Source organism: Sorex fumeus, unplaced genomic scaffold (assembly GCF_029834395.1).
Source record: "Sorex fumeus unplaced genomic scaffold, SorFum_2.1 ptg000081l, whole genome shotgun sequence".
NCBI classification, from domain to species: domain Eukaryota; kingdom Metazoa; phylum Chordata; class Mammalia; order Eulipotyphla; family Soricidae; genus Sorex; species Sorex fumeus.
In genome coordinates, this window is record NW_026606138.1 from 1,419,285 (window position 1) to 1,446,722 (window position 27,438).

The 27,438-nt window shown below is 34.6% G+C and overlaps 1 protein-coding gene across 2 annotated transcripts in view; it reads right to left on the reverse strand.

The window, feature by feature from the left end:
• TRHDE (thyrotropin releasing hormone degrading enzyme) overlaps positions 1-27,438 on the reverse strand; it is a 448,119-nt gene that overhangs the window by 21,268 nt on the left and 399,413 nt on the right. For both annotated transcript variants that reach the window (XM_056130789.1, XM_056130788.1), the window contains 3 exons: positions 20,103-20,250; positions 18,156-18,253; positions 17,588-17,695 (listed from right to left, as the gene is read on the reverse strand). In XM_056130789.1, the coding sequence (XP_055986764.1) occupies positions 17,588-17,695; positions 18,156-18,253; positions 20,103-20,250 (354 nt within the window). The remainder of the gene's footprint in view (positions 1-17,587; positions 17,696-18,155; positions 18,254-20,102; positions 20,251-27,438) is intronic.

A 27,438-nucleotide genomic window follows, 5' to 3' on the forward strand; every position in this document is an offset into this window, starting at 1 on the left:
CCAACCACCCCTCAACCAACTGCAAAGAACCGCTGAGAGTTTCCTCTGTTTCCTGGGAGTCGTCTCCCAGGTGCCCATACTACTTTCCAACTGACCCTTGAACATAACAAAAAAGGATTACTAAAACCGCAGAATATAGGGATAGCATTTCAAAATAGCCTGCAAAGGCCTTTGAACCAGGGGTGGGGGTGGGAGGGAGTAAGTCTGGTGGAGAACAGGCAATTATATCTATTATTAGTGCATTATGAAATGATGTTCAATTCCTCTATTTTAATTTTGCATACTTGCAAAGGAGCATATGCTGTTTTTCCTACTAGAAAAAAAATAAAAGACTGCTAGAGAGGTGGAAGTCATTTTAACTCTTAATATTCAAAACATGTCAACATATTAGGTTTTAAGATAACGATACACTTTTAAATGGTTCTTCGTATTAAGACAAATGCGTCCTAAAGGTTTGTTCAATTTTATTTAAACCAACATATACCTAAAATGACAGTTTAAACTTTGTAGTTACATATATAAATATAGCTATTATTTTCTACTAGTAGATAAGGAATAGGGATGAAGAGAGCTGGTACGTGGGCTTTTTAGACTATTCTATAACATACAACAACTACAGCACAGAATATAAGAAACAGTGACCTAGACAACATTTTTAAAAAAGAGGTTCAAAAAAATACCTTCCAGAAACCAGTGAGAAATATTCAGGGGCCAAAAATTCAAAGTGGTGAGGATTAAAAATAGACATAACAATCACAATCACAAATCACAAATCATCCTGTTAATCGTCGATTGCCTCGAGCAGACCCCAGTAACGTCTCCTTCATCCTAGCCCTGAGATTATATTCAAGGCTCTTTAGGAGAATGAGACCCATCACTGTTACTGGTATTCGGCATATTGCATATGCCACGGGGAGTTTGCCAAACTCTGCCGTGTGGGCAGGCTACATTCGGTAGCTTGCCAGTTTGTCCAAAGTAGGAATGAGATAATAAGATGTCGTAATAGGATGTCGTGCGGCTGCATTTGCGGTTCCCGGAGCTGGTTTTTATAGTCTCTGAGTCTTGGCCGTTGATAGGATTACACGGCGCCAGGGGGCCAGTTGGTGGGTGTGACCCCCGCCTACTGGAATTTGGAGGATCTGGGTGGAGGATGCTCAGCCCAAATCGAGTAGGGTTGGAGATCTCGGCCCCGGAACCCGCGTGACTTTGTCCCTCTGCCAGTACCTTCAAGGGTGCAGAGAGTGGTCTCAGCATGGTGGTGGCTGGTCCTGGAGGTCTTTGACTGCCAGAGCCTTGGTCGGGGCAGGGAGGAAAGCTCAACCTGCTCCCCTCCAAGGGGTCCCGGCGGCGAGGACAGTCAGGCGCGGGGGCAGGAGACTGCACTGTTCTCTTCCGGGAGCTGGTTTTTATAGACTGGTTTTCAGAGACTATAAAAACCAGACATAACAAGGATCTACAAAAAGGCCAAGGTGGGGGTAAGGAAGCAAATACTTAGAGAAGAATTTGTCAGTTGTCTAAAATCTTTATCTGGCCCTATTTTATATGCATTCTACATGAAAGCTTCCAGCACGGTGATTTAAAAGTCCACAAATCAAAACACTTATATCCAGAATCAATTATATCTGTAAGAGCTCAAAAAAAAAAGAAACTGAACTTAAACTGCCTTATAACATAAGTAGAAAAATTAAGATATTTGTGATGACTCATTCTAAAAGAGTGAGCAGCAGGCTGCTAGTATAAATAACCCTAAAAGCATAACATGATTTAAAAATTAAGAAATATACAGTTGTAGTAGAAGTTGGGAAATGACTGATAAATTGCTCTATTTATAGATGACACTGTTAAAGATGAGATAAATTGTTTCCTGATAATAGTACAACTATTTTCCATGTCTTCACAAGTAATCTGCTCTATCTCCATGTGTGAATATGTAAACTTTCTCACTCAGCTCTGATTGGAGCACTATGTGTGACTGCTATTTTATGAAATATATTTGTATTATGAAATATTTATAAATTTACATGCATATGTACATAAACATTTAGAGACAAAGATTATTATAGCTCTATGTGTTTATTGATGAATGTGAAGACACTGTATTGAAGACAAATACCGCATATTAAAACATGTATATATAATGAATGGTGTTGTCTAATATCACTAAAATCAGTACTTTAATCAGCACTTTGGCTTAACTATTAAGATGATGAAATAATACATTAATTACAATATCAAGTATATAGGCACTTTTTTCATTCAAACTATGATCCACACCTATTTACAAAACCTCTACTGGATAATATTGGGTTTCATTTTACATATAATACTTGCTCATACAAAAATTGAAAATTACACAGATTTATTGTATACTTTAAAATATTACATATATATGTGAGGACCTATGCAAATAAAATTTACCTCAATCTCTAATGCACCGTCAAGCTCACAGAGATTAACAAGGTGATTTTCCAGCCTGTCAAGAATCAACTTGGCATTTTATTTGTTTTTAGGCATAACCACTAAGCTGTAATGAGCAGGCAATGAGTAATGCATTTTTCTCACCTGAATGTGCCCTAACTAAAAATTGATTTTATTTTCTTGGGCAAATAAATTGCAAAGTAAGCTTTACCATTTATTTGTGTGTATTATGTATCTCACTGGAGTGATAGCACAGCGGTAGGGTGTTTGCCTTGCACGCAGCCAACATGGCTGACCCGAGTTCGATTCCTCCGCCCCTCTCGGAGAGCCCGGTAAGCTACCGAGAGTATCTTGCCCGCACGGCAGAGCCTGGCAAGCTCCCCGGGATGTATTCGATATGCCAAACACAGTAACAACAAAGTCTCCAATGGAGACGTTACTGGGCCCACTCGAGCAAATCGATGGTCAACAGGAGGACCTACTTTACCTTTACCTTTTATTATATATGTCCATTAGCTCAAATATATTTCTGGTGATATTGATAGCTCGGAGAGCCCGGCAAGCTACCGAGAGTATTCGATGTGCCAGACACAGTAACAACAAAGTCTCCAATGGAGACGTTACTGGGCCCGCTCCAGCAAATCGATGATCAACGGGAGGGCCTTTATTTATTATTTATTTATTTATTTATTGATAGCTTAATTCAATAGGTTCACTCTATAACAAAATGTTATACTTTTAAAATAGAAAAATAGTTTTATTAATAAATAATTCTGGGTGTCCAATGGATTCAATTATATTTTGATGCATTATTATAATCTTTTTATTTTAAATTTTTTTAAAAAAAGCAGTGACATCCATGACAGACTTCATGTATGTGGGAGTGTGTTTAGAAAAAGAAAATAACGATACAGTTGGTAAAGGATAATCCTTTATAATATAATGAATAATATATTCCTGTTACGTTAGGTAACATAATTATCCAAGGAAAGCAATCTGGGTTCTGGAGACAAGGGGATGACATGTGTGTGTGAAAAAGTTACAACACAAAGATATTTGCATTGGGATATGCCGCAACTGAGAAAAAAAATATTTTAAAAGAGATAATGCAAGGTACCATATATTAGGAGAAAATAAGCGAAGTTTAACACTGTAGCACTGTCCTCCCGTTGTTCATCGATTTGCTTGAGCGGGCCCAGTAAAGTCTCCATCGTGAGACTTCTTGTAACTGTGTTTGGCATATTGAATGTAGCTTGCCAGGCTTTGCCGTGCGAGCGAGATAGTCTCGGTAGCTTGCTGGGCTCTCCAAGAGGGGCGGAGGAACCGAACCCAGCTCGGCCGGCTGGCTGCGCACAAGGCAAATGCCCTACTGCTGTGCTATCGCTCCAGTCCAGCGATAAGCAAAGCTTATATATGAAAATAAGAAAATCAACTCAATTTTTTTTACTTATTTTCAACTGTAAAAGAATGAATTCATTAAAATGATAAAAAGAAACTTTCTAAATAAAAAACCCCTGAAAATTAGAGTGGGCTCTTTGTTATTATTTTTTGGATTATCAAAATATTACCCTACTTTTGTGCCAGGGACTACACTTCTGAATTAATTTTCTATGTAATTTTTAAAAATATTTTAATCACTTTATGGCTATAATTCTAATTTTTTTGAGAATTAATAAGGGTCTACCTTGCTATCTGCTTTTAATATTTCATTTCTAACAAATATCTTTTAAAACACAAAATTTCTACTTTCTACTAGCACTTTGCTGATATTACATCAGCAAAGAAAAACATTCCAAAACACCAATTGTAAGCCAATAATTTAATGTAAAGCAGAGGCTGAATACAAGGTGTGTATTAGTTTCCTAAGACAGCCATTAACCAGTTACCATAAATGATGATTTCATCTAATACATATTTATTCTCTGGTGGTTCTTCAGTCAGAAATTCAAAATAAATGTGTCAGCAGTACTGGCATCTCCTAAAGGATCTAGAGAATATTCCATGCCTATTTCTCAGCTTCCCAGACTCCCAACAATGTTTGATGTCTTTGGCTTATTAATGCATCATTTCATGTTCACATAAATTTTCACTGGGCATCTCTTTCTTCTTTCCACTATTTCATATAAGCCTCTACATCTCAAGAGCTAAAACTCAATTTTAAATCCATGTGCCTTCATTTCAATGTTTTTAGCATAATTACATGTAAAGATTCATTTCCAAAGATATCAAATTTCCAGAGGCTTCAGAATGTGTATATAATTTTTAGAGGCCAATATTCAGCCACAACAGAATTTTCATTCACATGCTTTTATTTTGCCTGCTATCAAAAAAAATCTTTCTTACTTTCAGATATTTTAATATATTTTTCCTAAATATGCATATATAAGTAAAAATTATGTTATTAAAAAGACGAATAAATAAGTTATTTTTATATAGATTGAATGATATATATGTGATCTATATGTATGTTCACACACACACACAAACACACATAATCTGTCCTAAGTCTTTTTTTTTAATTAGTGAAACACCATGAGGTACAGTTATAGACTTACAGATTTTTGTTCTTGGGTTTCAATTATACAATGATTGAGTACCCATCCCTCCACCAGTACCCATTCCCCACCTCCGATACCCCTGGAATCCCTCCTACCCCTTCTGCCCCCCATCCCACCCCACCCATGTGGCAGGGTCATTCCCTTTTGTTCTCTCTCTCCTTTTAGGTGCTATGGTTTGCGAAAGAGGCATTGAGTGGTAAACATGTATGGTCTACAGTCTATTTTCAGCATGCATCTCTCATCCTGGGAGGATGCTCCCAACACCCATTATTTGGTACTCCCTTCTCTATCTGAGCTACCTTCTCCCCCAGCATGTGCGGCTGGCCTCCAAGCCATGGAGTGAACCTCCTGGTACTTATCTTGGCTATTCGTGAGTGTTAGTCTCCCAATTTGTTACTTTATATTCCTCAGATGAATGCAGTCTTTCTATGTCTGTCCCTCTCTTTCTGACTCATTTCACTTAGCAGGATACTTTCCATGTAGTACCACTTGTATGTAAATTTCAAGACTTCATCTTTTCTAACAGCTGGATAATACTCCATTGTGTAGATGTACCAAAGTTTCTTTAACCAGTCATCTGTTCTCGGGCACTTGGGTTTTGTCCAGCAATGATCATCGAGGTGCAGATGTCATTTCGACTGTACTTTCCTAAGTCTTAATCACAAGTATGGAGACAGCAGAGAAGCACAAAAGGATGTGTTGATGGTTCTGAAGGAGTGTTTTTAGAGCTAAATGCTTACAATGAACTGTCCACTGTAGCACTGTCCTCCCACTGTTATCATTTGCTCAAGCAGGCACCAGTAACATCTCCATTGTGAGACTTGTTGTTACTGTTTTTGGCATATCGAATATACCAGGGGAGCTTGCCAGGCTCTGCAGTGCGGGTAGGATACTCTTGGGTAGCTTACCAGGCTCTCCGAGAGAGGTGGAGTAATCGAACCCGGGTTGGCTGCATGCAAGACACAAACGCCCTACCTGCTGTGATATCACTCCAGCCCAATACTTAAAATATTTTGGAAAAATATGGAGGAAATTTTTTCTTTATAGTGATTATTAGCAGTTGCAATAAATCTGATAGACAACACATTTGAATCAATCAAAATCTACTGTCTGTAAGAACAGTTTGGAAGCTGCAAATATTTTTGTTGGTGCTACAGCTCTGGCTTTGTAAATAATAATGATTACTATTGTGTGTTTAATCAGCATTGTTCTCTGAGTTGTCCATGTAAATCTATATTCACTTAGCACTTGTACTGTGATAAACAGTCAGGCAGTTAAAATAGAGCTTTTCTATAAATAATCAATAGGTATATATCTTGATAGATGACACAATACTGTTATGCCTGAAATTGGTACGATATTAAATGGCAAAAAATACTGGCATGATAGGAATAATTATAAGTGGCAGAAATGGAGAAAAACAATGATAATTTTTAAATGTTAAACTAAATCAAGCCACCTTCAAATGCACACTTTTGTAAAGTATTAAAATTCTTGAAAAAGAAACTATTGACTATTTGCTTCTATGCATGTCTAGTAGAAGATTTTTTTTCAAAGCAAAATGCCAGGGAAAATCCAAAGTGCGAGAAAAAGGAAAACAATTTTATTAATGCTCTTACATTTTAAATTAGAAGTGAAATTGTTAATGCATATATATTACAGTCTAAATGTGACTATAAAAATGAGTGAATAGGAATATGCACTTACTAGAGTTATATTAGCTTCTGGAGCAATTAAAAACCCTGCTACACCATAGAATATATTATATATATGTGTGTACACATATATGTATATGTGCATGTGTGTATCTGCTCAGATTATTTAATCCCTCGAGGAGGTCATTCAGTCAAATGTATCTCCCACAATGGATCGACTTGATCTAATGTATTAAATTCTGCAATTAGTGATTCCAGAGTTTAGGGGGAAAGTTCTCTTGAACATTCAGTGTATCCATTATTTACATAGCTGTTATATCAGGTATGGGATTGCTAGCTATGAAAAGATGTATATTTTGACAAAGAAACTCAGAATACAATTACTTGAGATAGCAAGGACATTTCCTACACTTCTGTTTTTTTTTCTTTAACATAGCTTTTCCAAAACACTTCTATATAGTAATGTACCCTAATCTTAGAAGAGAGCTTCACGAAAGCTTTGATGAGGAGTATAATCAATTAACTGAGATTTTTGCTTTTCTCAGCAAATAAAAAACAAAGCAAACTGATTAAGTGGGGGAAAAGAATCACAAAATGTACAGAGGTTGTTGGTTGGTGAGTACCAATTCTGCCCAATCAGCTAAACATCTTGAAAATACCGAGACTTTAATCTTTAGAAATGCTGCTGTGAAGCTAGGCCATTTTTACACACTGCTCCTAACTGCTTGCTCTACATCTTTAACTGCCTTAGTGAACCTGGATCTTTGCTGTAGCCCTCAGGTCAATTGTCATTCTACAGGAATGTCAACCTTACTGACAGGTCAAATTATCCTTTTTTCCCCTTTTCCCCACTATATCTGCCCTCTGGGTTCTCAATACAGTTAAAGTCTTAACAGTACTGTATGACATCTGGCTAGTCTCCAGTCTGCTAGTGGTATGTAATTTTTAGGAAGGCAGAAACTAAATCCTTTTGCTCTCTGATGCCTTTTTAGCATGATATCTGGGGTAGGGACACAATAGAGTCATAGTATATTTTGTACATGCTTCAGTAGTGAAAGAGACTGAATTTCTATTTTCTAATGAACTAAATTAACCAGATATGTCACTAAGGAAGAAATATAAAGTATTACTTTATTTTAAAAATGAGTGAGGGGGTTGGAAATATATCTCAGTGGTAGAAAACATATTTTGCCTATGGAGGAATCGTATTTCTTCCCTGTAACTGGAAAAAAAAGAAGGGGGAAAAAAGGAGAGAGATTGCACCAAAATAAAGTCAAAGTTAAGTTAAAGGGTAAATTAATGGTTGACCACCTATCCCATTATCCAAATATGAACCTTTAAAAGCTGTCATATGACCCATATACATCATTGATGGACAAAGTATGTTAGATATCTTGATATTTATATTTAAAGAACTGAAGAGAAATAAATTGACAATATACTAATGAAAAAAAAAATACTAATGAGATGATCCTTTTGATAATGACTGCAATATTGTGTCTCAGTTTTAAGTGTCTTAAGAGCAATTTTTGGGCTGGAGCAATAGCACAGCAGGTAGGGCATTTGCCTGGCAAGCAGGCCAACATGGCCGACCTGAGTTCGATTCCTCCGCCCCTCTTGGAGATCCCAACAAGCTACGGAGAGTATTCGCCCACACGGCAAAGCCTGGCAAGATACCTGTGACGTATTTGATATGCCAAATACAGTAACAATTTTCACAATGGAGATGTTACTAGGCCCACTCGAGCAAATCGATGAACAATGGGAGGACAGTGACAGTGACAGTGAAGAACAATTTTTAAAGTATCTTACTTGGAGTTCTATAGGCAATAGCAAACTATTACACAAGAGGATTTGTGAGTTATGAACTGAACATATTCTGAATCAGCTGAATCAACCATTATTATACTATTTTTAGAGTGTGAAACTTCTAGAAAATGGAGGTTACTATCCCTTATGGTTTTTTCCTAAGTTTATGAGCTAACAAAACAAATATCAACAAAATTTGCACTGGGGAAAACTAAGGGAAAGTACTTTTCAGATTTGCGCTACAAACATTCAAGTAGGTAATAAGTGTCTTTTCAATAATCCGGTTACAAAAATAAACCATTTATGGTGGAATTTACACACAAATAGAAGTCCCCCACTAACAGTTCAAACTGTGCACAGTAAGGAAGAAGAAAAAAGTCAAACAATATCAGGGAAAAATGTGAGCAACTGAAAATACAATCCAATCAGTTTTAAGCCACTTGACATAATCTACTAGAAATCTAACACAAACTCCTTGGTATTAAAAAAAATCAAACAATGTCTGATATTCTGACACAAAGGAATAGCAGTTTCATAGCTAAGTGTTAGCTGGAATAAAGAGGTTTACAAGTTAACTTCTAAAGCAGGATTGGAGCTTGTTCTTCAAGCCCATGTTCTCCTTTGAACATGTATCTTGCTTGTCCTATGTATCTTTCTTGCTTTGGTGAAAGCCATGTTCTTGAACACTTATTTTTCTCTCCCCTTCTACCTTTCTAAATGAGTTTTATTTATAAAAGCACTCTTACCTCAAATAAAAAAATAAAGCAGGATTGGCTAAAAGCAAAATAAGGCTTTGACTAAAATATTCAAACATATTTAAGAATATCATAAAAATTCTTCAAACTTAATATAAGCTCCCAATTTGTAATGAAAAAAAATAGAGCTATTAGTTACATTTTAATGCTAAGTGAGTTAAAATAAAATTAAGAATTATATTAGTTTTGAATCACTTCTTACAGTATATTTCATATACAAATTCTAACACTTTTGCACATATGTATGTAGAAGCTTATGTGTATCTTTAAATCTAATTATTTAAATTTATGGTTTAAAGATCAATAATAAAATATATGAATATTGGTAGAGGAAATAAAAAAATTAGAAGACACTGTAAATATTCAAAGGACATAACTCATGTCTCCATTATATTCCTGCTATTCAATGCTTTGATTTTTCAATTCTTAGCCTCTTATGTTTATTCTCTCCCTGAACAATCTCATCTACTTCACATTCTTTCTATTTCTAACTGCATGTTAGTGCAGTGGTCTTCAAAATGAGCTGTTTGTGCCTCTGGGGATAAGGGAATACTTTCTTATTTCATTCATATTATATCTCTGGGGATAAACTGCATTTCTAAAGTAAATGAAAAAAGTCTAAAAATAGGTGTTAGTTTCTAGAAAGTGAGTTTTATATATCTCTTTTTTTCTTTTACTTCCATAATATTTTAAGAAGGGCCTAATTAAATTTTCAGGTGATAATTTTAAAAAATGGTGATAGATTATATGATATCTTACACAAAACTTGAAAAAATTTTGAAGAATAGTGTCACACTGCCTTAACAAAACACTTTATATTCTTGATAATTTTATGTCTGTTTTCTCAGCACTTCAACATAAACAGATGAATAGAATTGAAGGTGAAATGTTTCTCATTCTAAAAATGAGTAATCTTTATTGCTTATTTAGGAAAAAGACTTGTCTAATTTTTTACTTTCAAATTTATCAATTATTATGTCTGGGAATTACCATATTTTTATAATTATGATATTCTATTATGTACAAGTGACACTGCAATAAAAGTTCATTTAAAAATATTTAACACAGGGTTTTATGAAGATCAAAACCTGTTTCTGTTTTGCTTTTACTTATTGCAAAAAAGTACGTTAGGGTGATCCAGAAGACTATTTTCAAGTAAAAATGTGCCTTACTAGGGGCTGGAGAGATAGCACAGCAGGTAGGGCGTTTGCCTTGCATGCAGCTGAACTAGGTTCGATTCCCAGCATCTCATATGGTCCCTTGAGCACTGCCAGGAGTGACTCCTGAGTGCAGAGCCAGGAGTAACCCCTGTGCATAGCCAGGTGTGACCCAAAAAGCAAAAAAAATAAAAGTGCCTTATTAAAAGTGCAATTTATGGAAGAAGAAAGAAATAATGTGAAGTTTTTGACTGCTAAAAAAAATTTGATCATATGTTTCTTTGGCTAATGGTAGATATAATATAGCTATGGTTCTTTTTCCTTGAATAAATTTGATGTACCCTCCATTACCATAACATACTATAAAGTTAAATTACTTCACTTATTTAAATGTATAAAACACAATTTTAGAGTAGATAACATGGGGCTGGAGCAATAGCACAGTGGGTAGGGCAATTGCCTTGCATGCGGCCAACCCGGGTTCGATTCCCAGCATCACATATGGTCCCCTGAACACTGCCAGGGGTGATTCCTGAGTGCAGAGCCAGGAGTAACCTCTGTGCATTGCCGGGTGTGACCCAAAAAGCAAAATAAATAAATAAATAAATAAATAAAAATAGAATAGGTAACATGTTCTTTTAGGTAATTAATATGCATACATATTTGGTTCCTATTATTCTAGTTAATTATCATTATAGCCCCAGTCCCTTATTACTTTTTTGAATTACCATGATATAGAGCATTACAAAATTGTTCATAATTGCATTTCAGTCATACAATGTTCCAACACCCATTCCTCCACCAGTGTAATTTCCCAGCACTAATGTCCCCAGTTTCCCTCCTACCCTTCAAGTTACCCTCCTCCCCCGCAGCACCCCATTTTGCCTCTGTGGGAGGCGCCTTTCTTTTCTCAATCTCTCTCTTATTTTAGGCAATATGGTTTGCTATACAGGTGTTGAAAGGTTATCTTGTATATCCTTTTACTGGCTTTCAAGACTTATTGTCCAGAGTGATCATTTCCAACTAGTGTTGTCATAATAACCACTGGCAATCTTCCTTCTTTAGTCATGACCAAAAACATCCACTTTTCATCATTTCCACCACCAGCTCTCAGGACTGGAGATGTATTTTGACTTGCATAAATTCTTGCATGACAACTTCTCAGGACAACTAATAGTTACACTTATCCACATCTCATTTTAGTTTTGTGCGTTTATTTAGAATGACTTTAGTTTCCTTCAACAGTGGTTCATTTGAAAGTGGTTAGTGTTTTATGTTTTCTAGGAGGATCAGATATTATATAGACATGCCCTTTCAGAATTTATCTTGTTTTGTTGGTATATTGAACCCATTACTCAGATTACAAAAACTGCAACTTTCCTTAAGTTTAGTAGTGCAAATACGATGGTATCACTGACATTGTTGTCTGACTTTGAAAACAGTCATCAGTTCCCTCTTTGTTGATTGCCAAAGTATGAGCCTTTCTGTATCAGCATCAATACTGCCTAGAAACCTAACAAATTCAAATTCTTAGGTCTTCTTGCAAATAGAGGTCAGAACTGTGGATATGAGAGTTTCAAACTATTAAGAAAGCTCTTGTAATGATTGGGGGTAGGAGAAGGACTTAAACATAAAACTACTGCTTATCCTCACTACAAAGAGTATTTGAATATACCTTTTATTTTTTTGCTTCCTGTTTTTAATCATTTTTGAACCCTTAGCATATTACTGCTGTGAGGTAACACGATATAGTATCCCACAAGACTATATATAGTATCATCAGAAAGCAGTAGGTTGGGGTGGAAACATTATTATACGAACTTGGCAAATTATGTCTTCTGTGGCAATTAGGTTTGTTTTCTGTAAAAATGAAGATTAAAATGATTATATCACGTATAAAAACCCCACTGCCAAGAAAATAACAAATAATAAAGAAAATAGTTTGCCTTATAGGGGTTGGAGAGATAGGACAGGACACTTCCTTGCACAAATACTATCTGGACTGGATTTCCAGCACTCCACAAAGTCCCCAGAGCCCTGCCAGAAGTTATCCCTGAATTCAGAGCCAGGAGTAAGTCTTGAGTACAGCAGGCTATGCCACCCATAATGTTTTTTTCTTATTGTTCGCATAATTAAAGACAATAATGTCAACAATGTTTTAATTAATTGCATGAGCTGCAAAGTTCATGTATGCTTAAAGGTGCCAGAGATTCTCCTCTACTTGTAGTTTTAATTACAGAATATCCTTAAGATTTCCAAATTTAAAATAAAAAATTAATTCATTTCACTCCACAAGTACTTCTGATTTTCATCAATGACTGTGATATTCTGCTGTTTAGGCTAATTTTTAACTACAGTAAATATATAAGCTGTAAATTTATAGGATAAATAATGACTGTCACTATCAACTAATATTTTAAATTAAATTCTTTAAATTTTTTCTCTTTAATTATTTTCTTTAAAAAGAAATCAGAGACCAGAGATAAAGTACAAACGATAAAGTGTTTGCCTCGATTAAAATTTTAAACTATACCTTTGAATGTTATTTGAAAAATAATAGCTTTTTCACAAAATAAGGAAGCAACATTATTTTAGACACATAAATAATCTTCACACTTCAGTTAAAGTTTTACTCAAAGAAAAGTTCATATTCCTTTTTATTTTGCATCCCTGCATAGTTTTCACACAACCTAAATGGCATTTAATAGAGATTTTAAAATAATCACCTGCAGCATATTATATCCCTTATATTTTATTCAATGAAGGTTAGTATGAGTATTTATTGCTTACTTTCACAAACTGATAAAGGATAACAATTTCTGTCACATTAAGTTTTCACACAGACAAATGGCTTTTATTGTTTACCATGTCTATTTTTTAGAGTAAAATTTTCAGGTCTCATAACCTCTTTTTTTGTAACTCGTGTTTTCAAGATCTTTTTATCATCTGTATTGTTCTCTACTGTATGCTTGGCAATTCATCTTTTCTGTAACTTGGCATTCTGCTCAACTTTTCCCCTAAATGAAAGCCTAACAAGACCTGAATATAACTCAATTCATTTTGATGCATGACATCACAATTGAAATTGAACAAATGTAATATTTGAATATTTTCACAGGGATCAAAATTTTCACACAATTCAATTTACTGTCCACTTTAATCCCCAAAGTTTACTCTCAGCTACTGTTATCTCTACTTTTTATTGCAATCACTGAATACATTACCCCAGCATGTACCAACTCTCTGATCTGTGAATTTCCTGAATTGAATATTATTGATTCAATTCATAGCCTCAGTTGCAATAACATCAAAGATTTTCAGAATCTATTATCTCCATGATATATTGTCCTTAATATTCATTATAATAAATATCTCTAAACATTCTATATGTATAAAACAACTGTCACTGTCTCTGTCCTCTCATTGTTCATCGATTTGCTGGAGCAGGCCCAGTAATGTCTCCACTGTGACAATTGTTACTGTGTTTGGCATATCGAATACACCACTGGGAGCTTGCCAGGCTTTACAGTGCAGGCAAGATACTCTCGGTAGCTTCCGGGCTCTCCGAAAGGGGCGGAGGAATCGAACTTGGGTTGGCCATGTTGGCTGTTTGTAAGGCAAACATCCTACCAGCTGTGCTATCGCTCCAGCCCAATGTAAAACTACATTAACTATTATTTAGTTCTTTAAAAAATATTTTTGAGGTTTCAGTTCAACAAAAAAAAATTGACTTATCTGTAGCTTTGGGTACTATTAAAAAGAAATAAGGTCAGAGATAAAGTACAAAAGATATGGTGTCTGCCATGCACACGGCCAACCCAGGTCCCATCCCAGCATTCAGTACAATCCCCCACACTCTTGCCTATATAATAATTCAGGAGTAAGCCCTGAGTACTGCTAGGTGTAGCCCCAAATTAACAGATGATAAAATCTGGCTCTTACCTTCCTGACTCAATAAAATCAAGGTAAACTTAGCTTCAACTACACGTTTCACTATTGTCATATTTAAACTATAACCCCCAAAATGCAGACAAACACTCTGATCTTCACACACTGATATCTGGGGGGTGGGGGGGATGCATCCTTGCTGTATGAGGGCAATTTCTGAATGCTTTGACTTGTCATATGTTTTGCAAAGGAAATCTTAGTAAACAGAATGTTTCATTTAGTACATTTGCTTATTCAGTTACAAAAGAAAGTGAAGCTGGAAAATAGAAAACAATGATATAACAAAAGAGCCCTGAGAATTAGGGGCAAATTTCAAAACTCTGTTGAATATATAGAAGCTAGAAAAATCAAAATGGGGTGACACCCCATTATGAACTTTTACTTAAAAGGGAATTATGGAAGTGATGGATAGTTCAAATACACAATCCCAAAGTTTTAAATTAATTAAACTATATATTGGACTATCTTTGTCCTGAAATCTCTGTCCATTCACTTAGCAACCTCCTTGTATCTAGGTACTAGTAATAATGAAACAGAATATGATTACTGCTGGAGCGATAGCACAGCGGGTAGGGCGTTCGCCTTACACGCGGCCAACATGGCCGACCCGAGTTCGATTCCTCCACCCCTCTCGGAGAGCCTGGCAAGCTACCGAGAGTATTCGATATGCCAGACACAGTAACAACAAAGTCTCCAATGGAGACGTTACTGGGCCCGCTCGAGCAAATCGACGATCAACGGGAGGGCCTTTACCTTTACCTTTACCTTTTAGTAATCTATTCTAGCTTTATGCTCACAACCTTTCTCGTACTTCATTCTTGCTTCAAAACATAATTTCTTGCTAATAGAGTGACTGTATCTAATAATTTATAGGCCTATCTCTTTGTTTTATGACTGCTGGTTGGTATTGTGATGTACTCTATAAAGTTTTGTAAGCAATTAATTATTTTAAAGCACCATTCTTCAATGGCTATTTTCTTAAATGTAGCAGGTGATATTAAACTTGAATTCATTCCCTTTAAAGAAATTATTTCACTGCAACAATGTAAAGTAAAATTTTAATAAAATGATAACTATCACTATTACTATCACTATCCTCCCGTTCATCAATTTGCTTGAGGGGGCCCAGTAACATTGTGAAACTTGTTACTGTGTTTGGCATATTGAATACGTCACAGGGAGCTCTCCCAGGCTTTGCCTTGCAGGCGAGATACTCTCGGTAGCTTGCCAGGCTCTCCGAGAGAGGTGGAGGAATTGTACTCGGGTCGGCCATGTTGCCTGCGTGTAAAGCAAACACCCTACCCACTGTGCTATTGCTCCAGTATATTGATAACAAAATACTTTAAATATAGGTAAATTCATTAAAGGATTGATAAAATTTTAAGAAAAGGCATGAGACAAAATAAAACATAAAATTATACAATAAAAACCAAAAAATAGTTGATTCCACAATCCTTAAATCTGTAAATAGGTCTGAATAGATAGTACAGGCGCTAAAGCACCTGCTCTGTGTCTATCCCCAATGCCTCATATGGTTCGCTGAGCACTGACTGATAGGAGTGATTACTAAGCACAGAATCAGGAGTAATGACCACCAGGTATGGCCCATATTCTACTTCTGACTCCCACCAAATTGTAAAAATTGTATTTTTTCTTTGGTCACATATATATGTATATATATATATATATAATTGTGAGTATGGATAAAATTTGATATACGCCAATTTTTGATAAGTTTTTGTGTTTCCCTAGCCTAATTATATGTATTAGTATACATTAGACTGAGAGGAAATGGTTGAAAAGAGAAAAAATATACCATTTCCAATTCTAATCATATTTTTCAAAAGACATAATAAAAAGATAATCATCAGTAAAGTTTTTTTTAATGATGATCATTTAGCTCTAGAAAAAGAAGATAAAATAATAGGTTTTAAGTACCTGATTTATTAAGAGATAATAGTTATACTTCCCATTGATCTCACTATTATCTAAAAAACAACAATCTTGAAGAGGAAACAGGAAAATTCCAGGAAAGATGCAACTAATTACTAAGTAATGCAATGGAAGATTTGTCTCTCTAGAATTTCACTGTGGGATCTCTGCCCGTTGATCCAGAGTTGATTAGGTACTAGATTTAAAATAAAGAATTCTCGGGTTGAGGTTTGGGGAGGGGAAGGAAGTCAATTTGTACTGTAAGTAGGTTGCAGTAAAAATTGGCCTATATACAAATTTCAGACAAATGCAGTATAAATTGGATTTTATAAATATCTGTATTTACACATAACTAATAAATTCCTTTTTCATTGTTCATAGGGTTATCTAGCCAGTTATATTAGGTATAAGCACATTGTAAAAATAGAATAAATTGTACCAATTGCCAAGCTACTCCCAGTTCTGATCAGGTCTTCCTTGGACCAATGATCACAGACTAGAAAGATCTATCATCAAGAAACTGCTCAAAGTAGCAACAGAGCATGGTGAAGGGATTTCAGAATTTCGGTGGTAGAAATGGTTTGAAAATATAACTTTTGAAGAAATACAAAAAAAGCATACCTGATACATACATCATATTATAAAACAATATTATGTCAACAATACAATAAGAAAGATTTAAGTGAATTTCCCTAATTGCCAAAGTAATAGAACATAAAGTTCTCTGAATATATATACTTAACAGATTGTAATAAAATCTCTAACCTTTGAACATTTTTTCAGGTTTAATGTTCTTTTCATTAATACTGCAAGTGACATTTATTATAATATTTTATCAAAAATAGCTCTATTAAATAAATTTAACCCACATTATATATTAAAATATTTTGAAGTTTCAAGATAAGATATAGGTTTAAGTTCTGTGTCAAGGGTAAAGATCTTCCAAAAGAGTAAAGATCTTCCTTATAACCTCTTATTTTTTCTCTTTCAATATTAGCATTTGTTATGCTACTTTGTTTACATTATATGCTGCCAATTATCTTATAATAAATACCACAACCTTTATTAAGAACCTTAATGCTTGACCTAAATTTAATTATAAAGTTCCCATGGGACAGTAAATCTATCAACAATCAAAGCTTACATGTAAGGAATAAGGGCCAGGATACTAAGAACGTTAGTTTAAAAGTGGATGAAACCTCTTAAAAATAAGCATACTATTGCTTTGTAAGGTTCGCAATTTTTTTCCCCTTGTCTTGCATTTCTCCAGTTGACAAATGGGATGCGTCCACTGAGAATCTGAAAGCAGTATTAACTCATATCAGAAATGAGAAACAGGATTTGGTTGAATTTACCTGTTCCTGTTGCTGGAAATCCAATCTGAAATAAGTGTTGAGGCCTGTTGGTGACAGTGCTTATTGCCGAAACTGCATGCCAACATTATAACTTCCCTGCGAAGTTCTCTAGATATCACAAGGCAAGAGAAAATTAAAACACAGTGTTAGATCTGGATAGAAAGTATAATTCCTTATATAAATAGTAGGTAAATTATTAACACAAAAATCATTTTTAGATTTAGAAAATTCTCTTTTTTGAATAAGAGCCAATTAGGGGCAGAGTAAAAGTTAAGTAGACTAAAAGTGTTCTCTGGAAATGGTTCTACAGTGAAAGGAATGGATTCAGATCTCCAATTTACCAATAAAAGAAGTTCTTAAAATATGCCAAGGAAATGCCTTTGTTCTCAGTACCAGGCAGTGGAAACTGTGCTACCCAGCAGCAGTCCCCCTGGAAAGCGAAATGAAAGATGCAGAATGAAAGAAAGATGTTTTCATGCCGCTGAAGTCACAATGGTAGTAGGGCCTGTTATTGTACTGGGAGAAAAGCTCTGGGAGAAAAGAAGCAAATAAGAAAATAGAACAGTACTCATGTTGGTAGGATGCTTGAACAAGAGATCCATTAAAATTGTTTCTTGGCCATCCAAGCTTGATATATGTTGTTGCAACTTGCTTTAAAATGTATTCCTAAATGGGGGGCAGGGGAAATAAAAATAAATATCAGTGTGAAGCCTCTTCATGCAGACAATCAAAATTATATGATAATTTTTTTCCCTAAATGTATCTTATCTGAAATATCAGACAGGTTTTGAACCTGTTAATGCTCTGCTATAACTGTTTCAACTTTGTGCTTCCAATATAGAAAATAAAACTAAATTACATTTGCAGGGATGAAATTCGACTTTACATCCCATAGAACAATTAAGAAATTTGCAATATTAGTGTTCTCGATGACAATATTTGTAGCAAAACAGAGCACTGAAGAATATTGCTCTGATACCCCTGCATACATATGCATGCAAATGTATGTAGATATGATTTATGGAAATGAGCACCTGATAATATTTATATGTTTTTTGTCAACTGAACAAATTTAATGCAAAATTGTTAAATAGGCCCAGTCAATAGACTAGCATTGTTGAAACTAACGTACACAAAACACTCTTCAGCATAATGATATAGTATTTAAAAGTCAGCAATCCATTCAGTTAATGATATATTTAAATATCAGTGGTAAAATAAATTGGGCTCTCTTTATTTAATGCGGTCCTTGAATTTTGTCAAGGAATGAAAGCACTGAAATTACAGTAAAAGCAACTCTTAACTTTTACTGAGATATCTGACATGATATACTTTTCTGAAGTACAAATATATGCAAAATGTATTTTACTTTTATAGAAGTTTAACACTGCAGTGTCTCTGTGTTAAGGAAAGAGACAGGTAAGTCTTAGCAGCTAAAAAGTATACCATAACTATAATGGCATACTTATCTACCTGTATGTTAAAAACTCAGACAAAAGAAAAATAAGGAAGAGTCAAGCCACAATTATTTTCACTAAAAGAAAAAACATCTTAAAAGAGAGGTTCTTTAATGTTGGTTCTGTATAGGAAAAGCTAAAATAACTCTGATGTCCATCAGACAATTTAAATGATTTAATAAACATTTCATGCCATATCAACCTAGTGCTAAATAATTTCAAATGTAGATTTTAATTAGAAGAACTAATGAATCATAATAGAAAGCTTTCATAAAACATAGTAAAGGACTTAAGATAAAGGAAAATCAACAGTGCTTAACGGTGATAAAGACACAAAGTATTTTTTTATATGCAGAACTGCACTGTAGGTAAGAAAGAAAACAAAAACTTGGAAACTATAATCCTAATCTTACTCAAAGAAAATTAAATTATTTTCAGTGATGTCAGGAGGGCAATTTTGGATTAACAGGCTTCAGATTTAGGTAATGCAATTAAATAACAGTTTGGAACATTTGTCATATCTTTTTATAATTGTTTGGATTATGTTTGCTCTCCTATATTCCCTGGGACCCAATTATGAATGGGCTATTTTTGCCTCAGTGTTGATCTTACCCTTGTTAATTAGGAAAGTGAATTGAATTCACTATGCCCTATTGGATAAAAATGAATAGCTAAGAATCTTTACTGAACAGTCTATATTCCATAAAGATCTTAGAATCTTCTACCCAGGTTAAATCCTTTGCAGACACAGGGCCCTTTAACTATTAAAGAGTAAATTTGAACTTTTAGGATTTGCCATGTATATTTGTTCTTAAATACTGAAGCATTTAAGCTTAATTGACATTTTTAGACCAGAATTAAAAAAGTAGCCAGAATTAAATTTCTTCTTCAAGTCATTGTCACCAGTGTTGTGCAGAAAATCAGGACAAAAAGGATAACACAAATTAGAAGAGAAAACTAGTATAACTTAGAATCAGTTGAATACAATATACAATGAGAAAATAGTTTATCTTCTAAAAATAAGAAAGAAGCAGAGAAGAAAAAATATAGCTTTTTACATTGAAGACATTGTATTTCTCCATGCGGTCCAGTAATTTATCTAGAGGATAAAGGGCTCTGCTGGCAGCATGCCAAGGAAGAAAATCCTTCTCCTCAGACAGGTATTTGATAATCTCCAGAGGAATATTCTGAGGCAAATAGCCAGCTCTGCATAGTCAGAAAATTTCATATTAATTATAAGCAGAAAAGATACATGATGATGCAAAAACAAAGATTGTACTTATATACATAAAATACAGTAAGAAAAGTCACAATGTAAAGAAGCTACACCTCGTGTTATAAAACTGCTCACTTTTTACACATAGTCCTATTTAAGAATAGGATTAAAAAGCAATATATATTAAATATATATATTAAAAAGCAATGCCCTTTAATATATACAGAATAGATGTCAAATTTACATGAACTCAAAAACAGTAGAATGCACATTTCTTTAAAAAGAAAAAAATTGTTGAAATTGAATAAAATTAACTCTATTTTCCTTCACAAAACAAGTTTCTTCAGAGGTCACAAGCAATTGAAAGAGTTAAATACTTAAATGTGATTTCAGTTGCTCAATGATTCTCTTTACTTTTTATGTAGTTCTGTGCAATAATACTGAATAAACATTGTCTACAAATAGATCAGGAGATTAGTTTTGGCCACACCTGTTTTACTACACATATGCATTGTTCAAACTTGCCTGTTTTAACATTTAAAGCAAGCTTTCTATAACACTTCTTAAATCCAATTTTTTTAATAAAGTAAAAATCAAAAAATGTTAAAAATAACAGGTTCTTATTATTTTACTTAAAAATAGATGAAGTTCTTTGGACAGTGCCAAATTACTTGATGACATGAAAATGTATCTTTTAAATGGTATCTGAGTCGGTCAGAGAGTTAGTATTAGTAAAGCAGGTAGGAGGCTTGTCATGCATGAAGCTGACCCAGGTTCAATTCCAGGCATCCTATATGGTCCCCTGCACCTTGCCAGGAATGAACTCTGAACACAGAGCCAGTAGTAAACCCTGAGGTCCACCAAGTGTGGCCTCAAAACAAACGAATTGGTATCTGTATACATATTTTCCGGAATTAAACAGGTTTTATCCAAAAACAAAAGGTCAAGAAAATCGTATATCTCTACCCTCCACTAGGCTGTACATAAAATGATTGCAAAATAAAGGCATTATAACTTAAAAATTTATATTTATTTAAGGTATGTGGTAAGCATATGTGGTGCTGGAGATCAAACACTACAAAGAGAGAGCCCTACCTGCTGTATTATGACTCTGGCCCCAAAGATAAAAATTTAGCTTCTCGAAGTAGGTTCCCCATAGTATTTCATAAGGCGGTGTTAAAATAAGATAAAAGGAGTTATAGTGCTTGATAGATGTTAGACATTTAGTGGGAACTCTGATATATTATATACAGATGAAACTATCATACTTTACATCAAAAACATAAAATCTCATAAAACAATGTCACTTTAATATTTTTTTTAACCTGCAAGCCCTGAGTAGCTGCATTAAGTGACACTGCAAACTTGTCTAAAATATTTTGACAATGATAATCAACTGAGTGCAGGGAACAGGTAGATGTGAAAAGAACCAAACAACGGTCGTCACATTTAGTTACAGTCCTCACCGCTGTTTTGTTTAGCATTGCCAAATTTGATGGATCTTTTCATTTGAGTTTGCTAGATACTAGACAGGGAGGGAATGAAACCTATTAAATATTTGTTCTTGCTCAATGTAATTTCAAAAAATTTAAAATGAACATTAACTGACGTCTGTGATCATAATATTTAGAATAAAATCAATTCTAAAGAGTTTGTTTCTGTTTTCTTTGAATTAAAGCAAAAGAATGAATGTTATTGTAATATCTTGCCTCTCTCATGGTATAAGATTGATCACAGTGGATTATGAAAGTTAACACAGCATATAGGGCATTTGCCTTATGCAATTCTCACTTGAACTTGATCTCTGGCATCGTATGTGGTACCCTGAGCATTGTGAGGAGTGATTTCTGTGCACAGAGCTAGGAGCAGACCCTAGGTATATACCACCCCCAAAATACTGACCAAAATAAATGATTATGTAATAGGGATTAGTGAGGAAACCCCCAAATTTCTACTCCAAAATTCTACATAATTTCAAAAGTATATTTATATTTATATAAAGCATTGATTAGAGTATTTCTAGACTTTTATTTATTTTTAAGACTAATATACATGCATATGTATTATATATACATATGCTTATATGTATCTAATATATATTTATGCAAATAGAAACAGCAGAGAATTAGACTCACAAGATTTTAAAAAGAAACTTTATCATTTGGCAAGGACAGTTTTGTTTTGTTTTTAAATTTTTAGTTTTGTTTTTAAGGGTCTGTCTCCTAATTAAAGCTACATAAATGTTTTTGTTTTTCCCTTATAAGTTTTCCAACATTTCAAATCTTGTCATTTATTGTCCCTGAATTTGTATTTTTAAATGCTATATAGCATGAAGATAAAAATGCGTGTGTGTCCATGTGTGTTTGGCCACACCCAGTAGTGCTCAGGGCTTACTGAAGTCTCTGTGCTCAGTGATCATCCCATCACCTCAGGAAATCATCTGTGGTGCTGGAGATCAAACTCTTCAAGGCAAGTACCCGACCTGCTATATTATGAATCTGGCCCCAAAGATAATAAATTTAACTTCTAGAACTATGTAACATGCATGTCATAAAGTATATAATAGAAGTTAAAAATAGTTATCTAGAATCCGACTTAAGAAAAAAAGTTAAAACTTTATTAAATGACTAATAATGCGCTTGCAAATTTGGAAAATTTTAAAATTCGAGACTCAAAAACCTGTATTACACATACTCGCCTCTTAGCAGTTGAAACTTAATGTGTTTTACTTCATTTCTTAAAAAGGGATAGACATTCTCAATGACATGTTTAGAGGGTAAATAGGAAAGTTTCCAACATTATAGAAAACCAACTTGGAATTTAGGAGGAGGATCGATCTGAGGAAGACTTTGAGGAAGACTCTAGAATACTTAATGATACTTGTATAACTAGAAAATAATTTTTTAAATTTGTATTATTAAATAAGAGGGAGAGGGTTGAACTATAAGGGGTGTGTGTGTGTGTGTGTGTGTGTGTGTGTGTGTGTGTCTTTTGCCAGTGATTAAATGCAGAGTCTTAGACATGTAAGGCAAGGGCTCTACTACTAACCACATCTCTGACCCAGAGACTCCTTTATTTCCAAACCCATTTTAAGTCTAAAATATTTAATTATAACATAACCAGCTGAAAAAATAATTACAATAATATGGGTGTGATTAATTTGCTAAAAAATCGTAAACACATTGTATTATTTTATATTCCTCATTATAAATTATTCATTATGTGTAATTCTAAGAGGCAGGAATTAGGACACAGACATGCTACAAAGAAAACAAAATCAAAGAAAGTTTAAACAAAAATCTTAATGACAAGGCAGGTAAAGGAACGCTTCTTAAAGAAAAGGAGTAAATTCTGTATTGAGTCCTAAGGAATTCATCATTAACTGATCACTAACAAACATGCTCTCCTGAACAGCCAAGGACAGAATATAATATTCATATCCTTGTTATTGCTATGTGACAAAGAACTAGCCAACAAAATATAAATGATTCCTCCTGTCATGGTTAGCTCATAGACATCTCCTAATAGTTCTTAATGTTCCCCTCCATGCCCTGACATGATTCTTTCAGAATGACATTGAAAATCTTTCATTAAATACAGCAGAGAAACCCATCCAGGTCTGTACTTGAGTGCCAGTTTTCAAACCCAGCTTTATTACATGAGTAGGAATTATATTTCTACTGTGTTTGATCCAAATACATGTTTGTATCTATTTTTAAAGCAGTTAACCTTCTTAAATGCAGCCCTCAAATAGAATAAGAAACATTACACTCAAATTGCCCTCATTTTGTGTTGTTACAAACACATGTAAGTAATTACCTACTACATAATTCAATATACTTGCACTTAGCCTACTTCATCAAAATATGTAGCTACACTCAATTGGACAAGAGGACGATCAGCTTCATTACAAAATTAAGGCTTGTAAGAGATAATGCTGGTGAATATGTTACCTAGTTTAGATATGTGTTTGTATAATTGGCTGGTAATGATATCTGTGATTACTACTACTGATAATGCAATCAATATAGAGAATGTGTGTGTAATCCAGTGAATGGAATGCTACATTAGCTCAAAGTAATCAACGCAGTAGGGAGCACACTTAGGGTCCTGATGCTGAAATGCAGTTTCCCTAAATTTGCATCATCACCAGAAAATGCTAGTAGCAAAATAGTAGCAAATTTAGCATAATTAATATAATGTAACTGCTTTACTAATATTTTAGAGAGAGATAGAAGTGATATAAATCCTCTTTAACTAGAAAGGCTTTGCTTAGAGAAGTTATTTAAGAATCAAAGAATGGCAAAGGGGAAATAAGGAAAGTGAGGGGAATTAAGGAAATACGAAAAAGATTGCTTATATGAAGCTATACAGTTGTTCCAGCGCTCTCGCTCTCTCTCTCTCTCCTTCTTTCTCTCTCTCTCCCCATCCTCTCTCTCTCTCTCTCTCTCTCTCTCTCACACACACACACACACACACACACAGGAGTTTTACTCCTCCTCTGAATTACAAGATTTTGTAGTAAAATAATTATTTAGGTGTATAGGGCAATATCTTTTATAAAAAGGTATTAAAACTATATTTGCTGATGCTGAAATGCACTGATTTTTAGCTGGCTTTTTTTTATCAAAGATACAAAACTATTTAAAAAAATTATACACAATTCCTGTGAAAGTTAACTTGCTGATATAGGTGGCTAATCAACAAATTAATTTACTGTGAGCTTTTTGTGAAATTAATTGGTTTCTAGATGCTTAAAATTTGGGAAAAAATAAAATGCACAACCCTCATATTCTTCAGCGCATCAGACTCTAGTCTTCATTAATTGAATATTCATTAAAAAATAACCCAGTACATATTTCACAATATATGCAGAAGACATGATATTATTGTCCCTTAGGGCATAGATTTTTAAAGCAATTTCTAGAATGCTTAATTAAAAAGTGTACTGAGTTTTTGTATTATTCTTTATTATTCATGATTAGCAGACGTTTATGTGATCTTTCTAGAAAGCCTTTATGGCAAAACCGGAAATTACATGAGCCCTCAGAGAATTATAAAATATAAAGAGAAGTATACAGGGTTGATATCTCTATCGATCAATGGCCTTCTTAGTCAGCTCCATGAGAAAAATCAGATGTGACCAAGACATAGGTGAACCATTACTTGCAAAAGTTAAAATGGCTTATGAGTAGCCTAATAAAGTGAGAAATTGAAAAGTTGTGCAGTGTGGTGTTCTCACAGCCCCTGCTTCTACTACTTCTCTTCTAGGAAGCTTGTGTAAACTCAAGAAGCACAGCAGCAGTGGTGGCTCTGTCTCTCCCGTTTCCTCCACCCCGGGGGAGGTCCATGGCGATGGGCAGGCAAGGGAAGGAACAGGGTCAGGCTGCTTGATGTCAGTTGAAGTTTATTTCAATCCTCTCACCATTCATTCCTGTCTCTCTTCTCTGCCTCCTCCTCTGCTTCTTCCTCCCCCGTGCTACTTCATTCTCCTTCTCTATGCCCCTTTATCCTCCTTCTCTGGAGTCTTGATTCTGATTCCGATCTCTCAGCCCACTATTACAGTCTAGTTAAATCCTAAAGCATGAGGGGTAGGGGTAACAATTACACATAGGTGAAATCACAATCAATAGAGGTAGAATTCTTTCCCTCGAGGACATCCACTCCTAGGACAGATCCTCATTATCAGATAAATCCACCCTAGAATGAATTCCCCTGGGTGTGTTTCTCCTCTCCTTGCCTAACAAACATATAAGCATATGCAATATAAATCATTTTGTATGGATACAGTAAGAAATACCTTAAACTCATAGAATTGCCCTCCTAGGGCCATCTGAATCTCAGACTACAGTGCTCAGGCCAGATAGTCTTTCCTACCTTTAGCAGGATCCTAATCTCGTCATTACTTTTGGATCATGACAGAATTTGTCTATGATCAAGCTCTTAACTGGTAGTTAAGAATCGTGGCACTTTGGCCTGGCCCATTTTGATGCCAGGATAGCTCACCGCTTACCCTGGGGCCATTCAGTCCTTGCTTTTGAGGTGCTAGGAACCAAGGGCCACTGAGGCTTAAGTTGAGAAAGCAGATGCCCGGGAGTGAATAATATTCAAAGTCAATTAAATCCTAAGTTACAAAAGCATAATATTAACTGTCTTTCTATATCAATACAAAAAGGACATTGCATAAAGTAAACTATTCATAAGACATAAGGAGAGGAGAAAGGCAATATTTCACTCATACATATAAAATCATAGATTTCTGAGGAATCTAACCTTACAAGTTAACAGAGTCTGATTACGGCAAAATCTGATTAACTGGTTGGGGAGGAGAGCATAGGGAAGAATTTACAGATAAACACAATGGGATGGAAGTGCCTCAGTAGCCCTGTGATGGGTGTAACCAGATAAACCTAAATTCCTTGTGGAGAATGGGAGAAAGGACAAAGCAATGTCATCCTACAGAAGTCTTTGACTCAAAACTGAACTAAGGATTATATTTTCTGGGCTACTTCAAATAATACCTAAACATTATCTATAATTAATATGAAGAAGCTAATAATAATTCTAACATATCATCTTTCTCATTGGATTTATCTATTTTAGGAAATTAAGGCATTTAACATATATATTTTTATAGCTTACTGGAGAATCTGAACCAAAAAAGGGCATGCAATAAATGTTCCTTAAACAAATTAAACTATGGCAATAATGTCATATCATAGCTCTTAAAAGCACACCACATAAAAAGTACACTAAAACATGGGACCAGAAAAATATTACAGCAGATAAGCCTATTGCCTTGCATGTTGCCAACCTTGGTGGACAACCAGCACCATATATGGTCTCCCAAGAAGCACCAGAAGTGATTTCTGAGCACTGACTCAGGATTAAGTCCTTAGGACTGTTCATTACCCCTCAAAAATAAGCTAAAACAAACATAGCCTTGGTAGAGGAGAATTTAAAGAAGGGTATGGTGTACTATTTATACAGTTAAACATATCATACTTTTTGAAAAGTTAAGTATTTTTTATAAGCTACCAATTTGATGGAAAAGTTCTAGTAGTGAGGAATTTATAACATTATTTTTATTTTTAATAATACATATTATAGAAAATAAGGTATTTATTATCTAATCCAAAGCTCTGAATAAATGAATCTGTAACAAAATAAAGTAGCTT